This window comes from Misgurnus anguillicaudatus, chromosome 14 (genome assembly GCF_027580225.2).
Source record: "Misgurnus anguillicaudatus chromosome 14, ASM2758022v2, whole genome shotgun sequence".
Taxonomy (NCBI): domain Eukaryota; kingdom Metazoa; phylum Chordata; class Actinopteri; order Cypriniformes; family Cobitidae; genus Misgurnus; species Misgurnus anguillicaudatus.
Window position 1 is genome coordinate 2,838,826 of NC_073350.2, and position 12,668 is coordinate 2,851,493.

At 41.4% G+C, this 12,668-nt stretch overlaps 1 protein-coding gene across 4 annotated transcripts in view; it reads right to left on the minus strand.

Annotated features, from left to right (window-relative positions):
* Positions 1–6,107: 6,107 nt before the first annotated feature.
* LOC129428223 (A-type voltage-gated potassium channel KCND3) overlaps positions 6,108–12,668 on the minus strand; it is a 263,984-nt gene continuing 257,423 nt past the window's right edge. For 2 of the 4 annotated variants that reach the window (XM_055185194.2, XM_055185193.2), the window contains exons 6-8: positions 11,828–11,881; positions 10,052–10,308; positions 6,108–8,479 (exon numbers count right to left, since the gene is read on the minus strand). In XM_055185194.2, the coding sequence (XP_055041169.1) occupies positions 8,293–8,479; positions 10,052–10,308; positions 11,828–11,881 (498 nt within the window). In that variant the 3' untranslated portion in view covers positions 6,108–8,292. The remainder of the gene's footprint in view (positions 8,480–10,051; positions 10,309–11,827; positions 11,882–12,668) is intronic. The other 2 variants (XM_055185196.2, XM_055185195.2) reach the window with 1 other exon arrangement.

A 12,668-nucleotide genomic window follows, 5' to 3' on the forward strand; every position in this document is an offset into this window, starting at 1 on the left:
CGCCGCGGGTACTCCGATCGTGCCATTAATTCCCCTCGCTCTGTATCTGGGGGCGTGGGAAGCGCTTCCCAGCCCGTCGAGATGGTTTTTACGCACGATTACGCCCCGGCGCCCTCCCAAATTTGCGGGCATTCGGTTTACTACGGTGAAAAACGCCGACGCGCATGTTCTCCGTGTCGAGATTGCTGTTCTATTGGCGAAGGACCCGATTGAGCCGGTCCCTCCAGCCGAGATGAAATCTGGGTATTACAGCCCTTATTTCATTGTACCCAAGAAAAGCGGCGGGTTGCGACCGATCCTGGACCTGCGTTTACTGAATCGAGCGCTTCACAAGTTGCCATTCAAAATGCTGACGCACAAGAGCATATTTCAATGCATTCGTCCAAAAGATTGGTTCGCAGCCATCGATCTAAAGGACGCGTACTTTCATGTCTTGATACTTCCTCGACACAGGCCAATTCTCCGCTTTGCGTTCGAGGGGCAGGCATATCAGTACAAAGTCTTACCGTTCGGGCTTTCTCTCTCTCCCCCTGTATTCACGAAAGTTGTCGAGGGGGCATTAAAACCCCTGAGAGAGAACGGTGTGCGCATTCTAGCGTATCTCGACGATTGATTAATAATAGCCCAGTCCCGTCAGATGCTTTGCGATCACACGGACCGTGTGTTAAAACACCTCACCCGTCTCGGTCTTCAGGTCAACTGGGAAAAGAGCAAACTTTGCCCCACGCAGAGGATCTCTTTTCTAGGCATGGAACTGGATTCGGTCGATTTAACCACACATCTAACAGAAGTGCGTGTGCAATCCATTCTGACTTGTCTAAATTAATTCAATGGCAAGAGCATGGTCCATCTGAAACAATTTCAGAAGCTCTTGGGTCATATGGCAGCAGCAGCGGCTGTGACTCCGCTTGGGCTGCTCCATATGAGACCGCTTCAGCGTTGGCTTCACGACCGAATCCCGAGGAGAGCGTGGCTCACCGGTGCGCACCGTGTAACGATCACACCGACGTGCCGTCTCCATTTCACTCCGTGGTTAGACCCGTCATTACTCAGAGCGGGGGTATCATTAAAACAGGTCTCCAGGCATGCCATTGTGTGCACGGATGCCTCCAACACGGGGTGGGGAGCCACGTACGACGGGCATGAAGTTTCGGGTGTCTGGACGACATTCCAGAGACGTTGGCATATAAATTGCCTTGAGTTGTTGGCTGTGCATCTCGCTCTCATTCATTTCAGCAACGAGCTCCGAGACAAGGATGTATTAGTTCACACCGACAACATTGCGACTGTTGCGTATATCAATCGCCAAGGCGGTTTGCGCTCTCGTCACCTGTCGCATCTCGCCGGTCATCTCCTCCTTTGGAGTCAGAAGAATCTGAGGTCTCTTCGTGCCATTCACATCCCGGGGTCGCTCAACACAGTGGCAGATGCGCTCTCACGAGCAGCGCGTTCTGGCGAATGGCGGCTCCACCCCCAGACGGTTCAGCTAATTTGGAAACGTTTCGGCAAAGCACAGGTAGATCTGTTTGCCTCCCCAGAAACGACACATTGTCGCCTGTTTTATTCACTGAACGAGGGAACTCTCGGGGTGGATGCACTGGCACACAGCTGGCCGCGAGGTTTACGCAAATACGCCTTCCCTCCAGTGAGCCTCATTGCGCAGACACTGTGCAAAGTCAGGGAGGACGAGAAGCGCATTCTCTTAGTCGCGCCGTATTGGGCAACCAGGAATTGGTTTCCAGAACTTGCGCTCGTCGTGACAGCCCCTCCCTGGAAGATTCCCCTGAAGAAGGACCTTCTTTCTCAAGAAGGGGGCACATTATGGCACCCACGTCCCGATCTATGGAACCTCCATGTGTGGTCGTTGGACGGGACGCAGAGGTTCTAAGTGATTTACCGCAAGCGGTATCTAACACTATTTTTGCGGCGCGAGCGCAGTATACTAGACAGGCTTATAAGCTTAAATGGAACCTGTTCGTTGTTTGGTGTGCTTCACAGTCAGAGGACCCCCAAGAATGCTCTATTAGAGTCGTGCTTTCATATCTTCAGCATCGTCTGGAAAAGAGGCACCTTCTACCATTAAAGTAGATATCGTGGCAATATCCGCGCACCACTTGCCGATAAACGATAGGTCTTTGGGCCAGCACGATCCTGTTATTAAATTCTTAAGAGGCGCACGAAGGCTGAATCCTTCACGCCCTCCCTCTATTCCTCATTGAGACCTGTCCGTGGTGCTGAAAGCACTCCAGGACGCCCCATTCGAGCCTCTGCATTCTGTGAGTATCAAATTTCTCACTATGAAAACTCTAACTCTCCTCGCATTGGCTTCGGTTTAGCAGATAGGGGATCTTCACGCATTCTCTGTCAAAGATTCGTGCCTCCAGTTCGGCCCCGCCAATACCAGTGTAACACTGAGACCCAGGCCCGGCTACGTGCCCAAAGTTCCCACCACTCCTTTTTTAAGATCAGGTGGTGAACTTGCAAGCACTGCCTCCGGAGGAGGCAGACCCAGCCATGGCTTTGTTATGCCCTGTGCGCGCTTTGCGTGTATATGTGAACCGAACTCAAAGCTTTAGAACCTCAGAGCAGCTCTTTGTCTGTTACGGTGGTCAGCAGAAAGGGAAAGCTGTCACCAAGCAGAGAATGTCTCATTGGGTTGCAAACACTATTGCCCTTGCTTATGAAAAGCAGGGTACCCATGCCCTTTTAATTTGAGAGCCCACTCTACTAGAAGTGTGGCATCATCTTGGGCATTTGCTTGTGGTTCCTCGCTAGCAGACATTTGTAGAGTGGCAGGCTGGGCGACACCTAACACGTTCACCAGATTTTACAGTGTTCGTATTGAGCTGGTATCCTCTCGTGTTCTCTCCTCAAACCGGTAGAAACAGTCAGAGTCGGCTCCTGTGTCGGCTTGCAGCCTCCGTTTTGGTGCTGCACGACTGCGCCAATATGGAAGGCCGTAAGGTCAAAACGTCACAAAATAAGGGTTTGCCTTTCCTCCATCGCCTTTACAGTCGATGTTGCGGAGCATTGGCTGTCAGCCTCTCACTAGCTGTATTCCTGAAAACCTGTGTGTGGCTAGGCCCCCGTATAGCGCCCCCGTGAGGTGTTCTATGCGCGTATTTTCCGTGGAGCGAATCTACCACGTTTTCCCTTGCAGAGCCCTCTCTGCTTCTCTTTAATATATTATAGTTATGAGAGTGACGTTATAGACATACGGGCTATTTTTCGCCACCCCTTCATACAATCTCCTTTGGGCTGGCTCTGCAGCGTCTCTTAGTTCCGCCCAGGCTGGATTCGCTTCCCAGTTTGCCTAGTTCACTATCGTGGGTTTAGGAACAAGTAGTGCCTTCTGCTGTAAGCCCAGGTTCCGCCTCTCGTAAAGTGAAGACGGAAGGTTTTACGCAGGCACTGGAAGGGTCAGCTCCAGTGGCGCTTTGGTAGGGATTCCCAATTCATCGGTCACGACGTGATGTAACCCTCGTTCCCTGAAGGAATGGAACGGAGACGTCACGTCCCGTCGCCACAGTTGCTGTTCCACTGCTGAGTCGGCCGGCCCCTTTATTTTGCCGGCTTCTCAGCGAAAAAAGCTGATTTGATTACTGCAGGTGGGGGGGTGCAAATAATCTGCATGCCAGTTTCATTGGCCTTTTTTAATAGCTTCTCGAAGTAGATTTGCCACCGCGGAGCGGTTCCCAATTCGTCGGTCACGACGTGACGTCTCCGCTCCCTTCCTTCAGGGAACAAGGGTTACATATGTAACTGAGACGTTCTGTTCGGAACGAACCAATTGGGAAAAAATCTGTCTCAAAGCCTTGATAAATGAGGACCGATTACGAAATGTTAGAAGGCATAAAAAGCTGCTTCACCTGTAGCCTGGAAAGTATTTTCAAATGTTTTTTTTTTAATGCTACCCCACAGATTTATTGTATATGATGACTTTGAACCCCTGGATATGGTGAGATGAGAACCTTTTTTAATGAATCTTTTCAAAACACTCACGGCGCTGTCCATACAATTCCAGCAATTAAAAGCCTGCTGATTTTACTTCAATGGCTGAAAGCAACAAGCTTTTAAAGGAGATGGGAGATGAGACTTTCATTGGTTTATTGCATGTTACGCTGAAACACATCCATTACTCATTACAAGAATAGGAACAATCCTTTTATACTGCACACTAGGTGCACAAAACATTGGACACACTCTTTTAGACTGTATGCAGTGCGCTTTAGACAATGCACTTAGATCATTAAAATAGGGTCCCTTAGTATTTGTTTTTAGAAACAATAGGACACACATTCATTTCTGGTTGCAGTTTGAAGCTTTTATCAGATCCTTTGAAGATATCACAAGACAAAGTCATAAATAAAGAACAACAACTTATACACACCAGACATCAAAACAGATGAGAACAATGAAACTGATAAACATAGAAAACAGTAGGAACATTGAGAATTTATTTATGAGGAGATAAGTACCAACAAACACAATTGCATCTGCTTTGTGTGTTGCAGTGACAACCGGACTAATATATAAAGAGATTTCAACAGTAATGCAAACCCAAAACATTTAACAAATGACACAAAAAATTATAAACAAATACAAAGAATTTGTTTTGCAAATAAACTTGATATATAAATCTTCCACTTCCTGTTTGCTGATTTCATCATTACAATCTGAACAATTTCCACTAACAGGGTAGAAAATATAACGTCAAGCTTAAAAGAAATTTCTTTTCCCCCATTTCCACTTATGGTCAGTGAATGGACTCACTTAACCTTCAGAAAAGTTTGATTGTCAACCTCAGTCAGGAGGTTTTACACAAAATGAAAGAGTTGTTTAATTTGGTATTTATTGTAGCCTATATGAGGCTCGTAATCCTATTAGCAAATGCTGTTGAATGAACCAAATCATGTTAACAGAATGTGTCAAAATTATAATGTTGTTTTATTATAATAAATGTTGGAGATAAGAAGGTCAAGGTCACTGACATGGCCTTTTATTCTCAATGAGTTCTCAATTAGTTCTCAATCAGTCGGGTTGGCCGACAAACACGACAGGACCTGCGGGTTTGATCCAAGTCAAAAATATAATCATAAGTATCGCGCATCATGGAGAGGGCCAAACCTGAGAAGAAGAAGATGAATTCACCATCGCTACTACAGAAGTGGGAAAATCAGAGGTCAGGAAAGTGTTTATATATTTAAAGTTTATTGTTTCAGTTGTTTGCATTTTTAAAAGGCGTGAACATTAACGGTTGATTTGAATTCCCATCTGCTGGTCATGATAATATGTGTATGAAAAAAAAGCCACGGGCCGGGTCGGGTCAGGTTGTAATTTTCAGGCCTGTTGAGAACTCTAATTTTAATACAGAACTTATATGTAATAACATTTTTAAATGTTATAGGACACCAAAGTCTACCCTGTTTGTGGATGAAATACATATAATGCATGTATCACTGATCAATATCACATAATTTCGACATGATCAAAATAACCCGGTATTAAAGTCATTTTATAGATCTCTAGGGTGACCACCTGCTGATAAGCCCAAGGGGGGACAAGGGGTGTGTTTCTGAGGGACAATGTGGGACACTCCCTGGCCCGGCGGTGCACCCGACCCACGGGCCGACTTATTGATAGTGGTTTACCCATTTCTAGCACATACCACCTTACACTGCAAAAAAAAACGTATTTTCTAGAAAAAAATCTTGTATTTTTGTCTTTTCAGTAAAAATATCTAAAAATTCTTAAATGAAGATGCTTTTTCTTGATGAGCAAAACGACCCGAGAAAACAAGCCTAGTTTCTAGACAAAAAAAACCAAACTTAAGTGATTTTGTGCACAAAACAAAAAAATCTGCCAATGGGGTAAGCAAAAAAATCTTGAACATTTTTCTAAAACACTTAATTTAAGATTTTTCTTTGTTTTATGCACAAAATCACTTGAATTTTATATTTTTGGTCTGGGAGCTGGACTTGTTTTCTTGGGTCGTTTTGCTCTTTAAGAAAAAACATCTTAATTTAAGAATTTTTAGATATTTTTATTGAAAACAAGACAAAAATACAAAGACATTTTTTTCTTGAAAATCATTTTTTTGCAGTGTACATGGCATATTAATAATGCCCTATTCCCCTAAACATGATGTATGCGCATGAATAGGCCAACCAATGTGTATTTTTTTAAAATAAAAATTCATAATATTTTGAACATTCAATGATTGACAGATGCACTTTCACTTACGATTTACTTTAGCTATTTAATTTATTTTTCATTATAATTTATTCACTTTAAATACATTATAATATAAAATTATAGAATTAACAGGAATTGAAGTTGCTCAACAACACAGAAACCGTTAAAAAAAGTCTTAACTCACAACTCCAGAGGTTCACGGAACGAGAAAAGGGAGGAAGGATGGTGAACTTGCATGTTAGTAAAGGCAGGCGCAGGAAAAAAAACTGTTCAGGGTTTTGGAAACATCTTTAGGACTTTCAGCCACAAATATTTATTTTCCCAGTCTTTCTTGTACCCACACCTTCCATTTTTAATTGATGATGAGTCAGACTCAGTCTCTTTCTCCATTTTTCGAATTGGAAAGCGCGCATCTAAAAGGGATGCACGTGCGTGCCTGCGTGTGGACTGCGCTGTCATGACAACAACGAAAAGTTGACAACAACCTGTCAGCAGTTCAGCTGAGGGGCAACAGTAGCGTGTGAGTAGCGAGTGGCGAGCAAGCCTGAACTGTCTAGTAATGTCCGTTTGGCTGCGTGGGGCTGAAGGATATAGAGCGACCAACTTTTTTTGAGCAAGCATTGATTATGCGTGACACGGTCTCAATTTGCGGGACGCATGAATTGGGCTTCAAACGCTGTGCGTTTTGCGCTACGCGGGACGGGTGGTCACCCTATAGATCTCCCTATTAACCAGTCATTTGTCAGAATCTTCTCCTGTACAATAGAAATAATTGAACATAGACACAATGAGCTGGCAAAAACAAATTTAACAATGAAGAAGCCAATGATGTCATATCTCAATCTCTAATAAGGTGCTGTTGCGGTATATTGTATTACTGTTCAAATAAGCTTGTTAAAATTGCAACATCAACATACTAAACAGAGAAAAAAACTATTAGGAGCCTTTGCTAAGGAAATGGGAGGAAAAGAAAATTAGCAATTTCAACCACAGTTTTTCCATTCGCAATAAAGACAGAGCAAGGAAAAGGAATCTAAAAGGGAAATAAATGAAAGAAATGTAGAGTAAAGAAAGAGCATTCAAATGGAACACAAGATCTACAAAGAACAAAATTGCTGATGTTGCTGAACAAATAATGTTGTAAATATCTCTACAGAGTTCATTTGGTTGAATGTGATACACAAAATCTCCTCCAGACATTTTCAGACAAGGCCTTGTTCCAAACCTAGTGAGTTTTCTTCCTGTACACTACGTAGCATCCTTACTGTTAGGGAACCTGAAAAGTGACTTATTTCGAATGTTCTACATAGACACGAGAAACAATACACAATACAAAACTGATTTCAACGTTTGGCATTAGCATGTTGCTAAGCTAATGATAGGATGGTCTTATGGTAATAATCATGCATAAAACACACAAACAGAAGGTAAAACAAACATTTTCTTAATTACACAAAAGTCTTTCCTGATACTTGCCCAGATTATAAATAATAAACTTTTTTCCAACGTAATTTTACAGAGCTCATCACAATGCATTATGGGATGCCTTCTCTGCGAAGGATACATGCGATGTTGCCTTTGGAAACTGTGTTTTTGTCTGCATCTATGATGTCTTAAAAACCTACATAGACAACCCATTTGGAACACAGCCATATTCTCAAAAACACAGATTTCCACAGGAACTTTGTGAATATCACACAATATCAAATCACTTTGATTGTCGCATATGCTGTTTGCCTAACGTAAAGACTGACGAACAACCAAATGTTTGGAAATGAAATGTTTTAACACAACATCACTTTCAATCGTTATACCTTTACACCACACTATTCTTCACGTAATCTCTGCGCTAACATTTCGGTGTGTACACTGCCGTCACCTCTTAGAAGTGAATTACCGAACAAAGAGACACATCAGTTCTCTTTTTGGCTCATGATGAAGTAACTTTTGTAACTGCACTGGTCTCTTTGCATCTGCCAACCCCCCATCTACGGTTTTACCCTACGATGTTCCTACGAATCTGTTTGTGTCAGAGCCCTCTGTCGTAACAGTTCTGCCACACGCTAACATGCTAAAGTCCATCCCCGGTTGGAGGGGTCACAGGGCGGACACTTTGACAATGTTGGAACTGGCGGTGGTGCTGATGGTGGCAGGAAGGTTGGATGGTCCGTGTCCGTACCCATCAGAGGACGGTGAGGGGAGGCTGATGATGGCTGTGGTGATCTGCTGACCTCGGTTGTTCAGTCGACTCATCTCATTTGGGTTCAGGTTGAGGCTGGAACGTCTGGAATAAAGCATTTAGGACAAATCAGAGATTAATGCACTGTTTTTTATTACAAATACTTCACCCAAAAATGAATATTTTGTCATTAATTATTCTCACTGATGTTACTCATGAAACTTTGCCCACTTTTTGTTGACCCAGCATCATAGCATTTTTTTGCTAAATCATATGTGAATTGGTTAATCTGGTTCACAAATCGAACTGATCTGATTCAGTTTGACTCACTGATCCTGTCATGGTTCTTGAGTTAACAGCTCACTGAAGTTGTGTACATATTAGGTCTGTCAAAATTAAGATTTAGGTTTTAAAACTTGCTGGAATTAGAAATTCAAGTCCAGTACTTGCTTGATGTTAAAATAGTTATTAAGAGAGATAAAGTTTGGGACCTGGAGTGCATTTCCTGAACAACGACGTAACTCGCTGCTGAACCAACATAGTACGATGCATAGTTGGAAAAATTAAGTACCTTGTCTTGACTGTTTCCCGAAAGCATAGTAGCTTTGTCGCACATTCGTCGTTTGAACCATGTTGGTTTAACAACATAGGTGATGATGTCACGTGGGAGGTGAAGTATTAATTAATCTGTGCAAATCGATTTCATGTCAGATTATTGCTGTAAATAACATATATTGCATCGGAGGACTGATTTAGTTATCGTGATTTAGTTATCTGTTGTTTATGTTCAAGATATTTAATTTATGCGCAAGTTCCCTCTCACGTCACTCCTCCCAGTGATTCCCCAGGGTCTTAAAGTCCGTAGGACTGTGCACATGCGCAGTTTTCAAATGCCCGTTTTAATTCTGTTTACAAACTTAAAGACATAAAATAAAATATATATATATATATATTTAGAATGTTGCATATAGAATGTACTACATATTTTTTGCTTATTTTGTCCAAAAGCATGATCAACGTAAGTCTACATATTATAAGTTTGCGAATGTTCGCTTGAACTATGGTTTCGGGAAACCAAAATGATTGACCTTCATCAGTAACAACATCTCTTACGACAGTAGTTGGCTAACGATGCTTTTGGGAAACGCACCCCTGATTGATGTTAAAAGAGTTATTAAGAGTGACAAGACTCAAAAAACGATCTTCCTAGCACTGACTGACAGATCTGCATGCACACAGATGCGACCCCAATACACACATTGACAGAATTACAGTTTTAAAAATATCTGTTTTGACAAAAAATTATGCAGATATAATCTGTAATGTAAATGTTTGGTTAACTGTTGAGGAAAAATATCTGATATGTAACATTATATTAGATCCTTGCATTGTACAGCAGATCTTAAAGCTGTCAATGTCAACCAAACAGTCAAGAAAGAAAAAAGTTTAACATATATTGATATTGTTTTTATCTATTAGTTTACCAGTGATTTTAAGGTATGGATGTGGTGATTTTTTTTATTCCTCACTACAACACACTGCAGCGCAAAGTCAATGTAATCTTACTATTTGAAATGGGACGCTTTTTTGAATCCTTTCGCCTCCTAAACCTGCACTGCCATCTAGTGTATGCAGATGAAAATGACTGGATACAGTAATGTCTTCTTGATTTCTGACCTTATACTGTGGCCGGAATGATCCAGACACTGAATGTCAAAAGCACTTAGCTCCTGCAGGCCTTGCGAGTGCATATGAGTGTGTGTGGTGGACATGCTGGAGTTTGGAAGAGGGATATTCTTCCTGGAGCGTCGAGAGCAACACGTGCCGATAAAACCCCCATGACTGGATAGAGAGGGGCTGCGGGATGGGAAACTCTGTAGAGTGTTCTCTGTACAGTTCTGGTCATACATCTGCTCGTCTACAAACTCATGGGCCTAGAGAGAGACAGAGAGAGAGAGAGAGAGAGAGAGAGAGAGAGAGAGAGAGAGAGAGAGACAGAGAGAGTAGGATACAAATTTCCACACTTAAACTACATTTCAAATGGCCAACCAACAATGCTTTTGGAAAGCGCACTCTTGGTTACCTTCAGTTTCAGTCTACTACACCTGGTGAAACATGGCTTCTGCACTTAAAAAAAATTCACAAAAGCTGCCACTGGGGCGGTATCTTTTCAAAAAAGTACACAACTGTACCTAAATTACCTTTTTAAAGAATATAGTCCCAGTGACAGCGTTTGTACCCTTTAATTTTTGAGAGTGTGTGCAGGACCCACAATATGACATGTTGACATTCTTATTCAAAGACCATCAATCTTTGCTCTGATCATTAAACGATAAAATATAGCTGATCTCTAACAGTGTGGTAGATCTGTATGATATAATTTCCTATTTTATTTTCAAAAATATTAAAGTGAGCCAAAAGTAATAATGTAGTATTGTTTATACTCAGTTTTATGAATAGCATTGTGCTGATTTAATGAAATAGGGAGAGCCAAGCAGAGTAATTCATCACATGCTGTTAAATGAAAGAGAACTGAGTGTCCACTAAAGATGAACCAGAAAACAGATTTCTCCAATCATTATGTACTTGGTCTGAACAAAAGCTGCCCTTACATAAATCTGATATACACTGCAAAAAATGTGTTTCTTACTAAAAGTTCTTAAATCAAGATGTATTTTCCTGATGAGCATAAATATAAAATTTAAGTGATTTTTTCCTTAAAACAAGCTAAAAAATCTGCCAATAGGGTAAGATTTTTTTATTGAATAAAGTGTTTAAAGGGCATCTATGGGCCGATTCACATTTTTACATTTCCTTTGGTGTGTAAGTGTGTATGAGTACATGTTAATGATATGCAAATTGTTCATACTCAAAAGTAAACGATGACGCAAATTAATGATATGCAAATTGTTCATACTCAAAAGTAAACGATGACGCAAGTTATTCTCTCCAATGTAAATCTCTTTTCTTGGACTACAACAAACACACAAATTGTTTACTTCCTGTGATTGGTAATGTAGACAAGGCCGACATTATCATAATTCCTTTCGCTTTGGACTAAGCCTGTAAGTTAACTCCTGTTAGTAACTGAATCTTTCAAACATGGTAAGGAGCGTCATGATGAGTTTTGTACAAAATCAGTGCATTTCAGGAAGAGAGGAAAATCTGGAGCTACACAGCAAAAAGTAGAGTGTTAAATTAACTCTCACATTTTTTGATTTCAACACTTTTTCAGAGTTTATATAGCTCCACACTTTCCGGAGTTAAAATAACACTTTCAAAATAGTTAAATACTTAACACTTTTCGAAAATGTACGGTATGTGGACTTTTTTTTTAACCATAAACCATGCGAACACATTGTATTATACCAAAAACACAAAATAATGTTTTTTAACAATGAAATAGGTCCCCTTTTAGAATAAAGTAAACTTATTTCAAGATTTTTTTCTTACCCCATTAGCCCCCTTAAGCCGAAAGTATACTAGGGACCTCCGTCCGCATGACGTCTTTTTCGTCATCAGGAAGGTCCGCGGTCGTCCGCGTACAGTGTGCATACAGTCCGCGTAGAACAGCGCATGCGTGTGAAAAATATTTAGACAGGACAGTCCACTACAAACAACTATACAAAGGAAATAGACAGCATTTGCACACACACACTATCGTTTTTCTTCTTTAATTTTTACTTCTTCCAAGAACAGAAAGCTGTGGAGCATGTTTGTTACCGTTATGTTTGATTCCTGTTCTTTGTTTTCTTCTTGTTTGTTTTAAACTGTGTTTGCAGTGGTGGATCAGCTACTTTTCTTCACCTATCTTAATGTTTTTATGTACTGTAAATTTCGCCAAATCAGTGCTGCCCTGACGGCCTGGTAGAGTAATCATTTGAATAAGAAATCATTAGTATTGCGTATAGTGTCAAACTTGGAAAGCTGCGCGGACGCAGAAAAAAGGTAGACCCCGGCCTTTATTCTTAAGATATTTGTACTGAAAACAAGACACAAATACTAAGGAAGCCATTTTTTGCAGTGTATATGTCACAGGTGGGAGCGGACCGCCCCTGTCGCAGGTCACGCTCCTCCTTTTGTTTCCACCCCGAGGAGGTCCCAAAACACCCCAATGACCAAACAGACGAGAGGAATAAAATATAACAATCTTTATTAAATAGTAAAAACACAAAAAAGGGGGATTTAAATATTAAAAAGAGCATCGAGTCCTTTGGCCTTCCTCTCTTGAGTATTCACAGGGGCATTCAGGTGGGTACACAGGGCCTTTAACTTGGGGCAACAGGTGAGTATG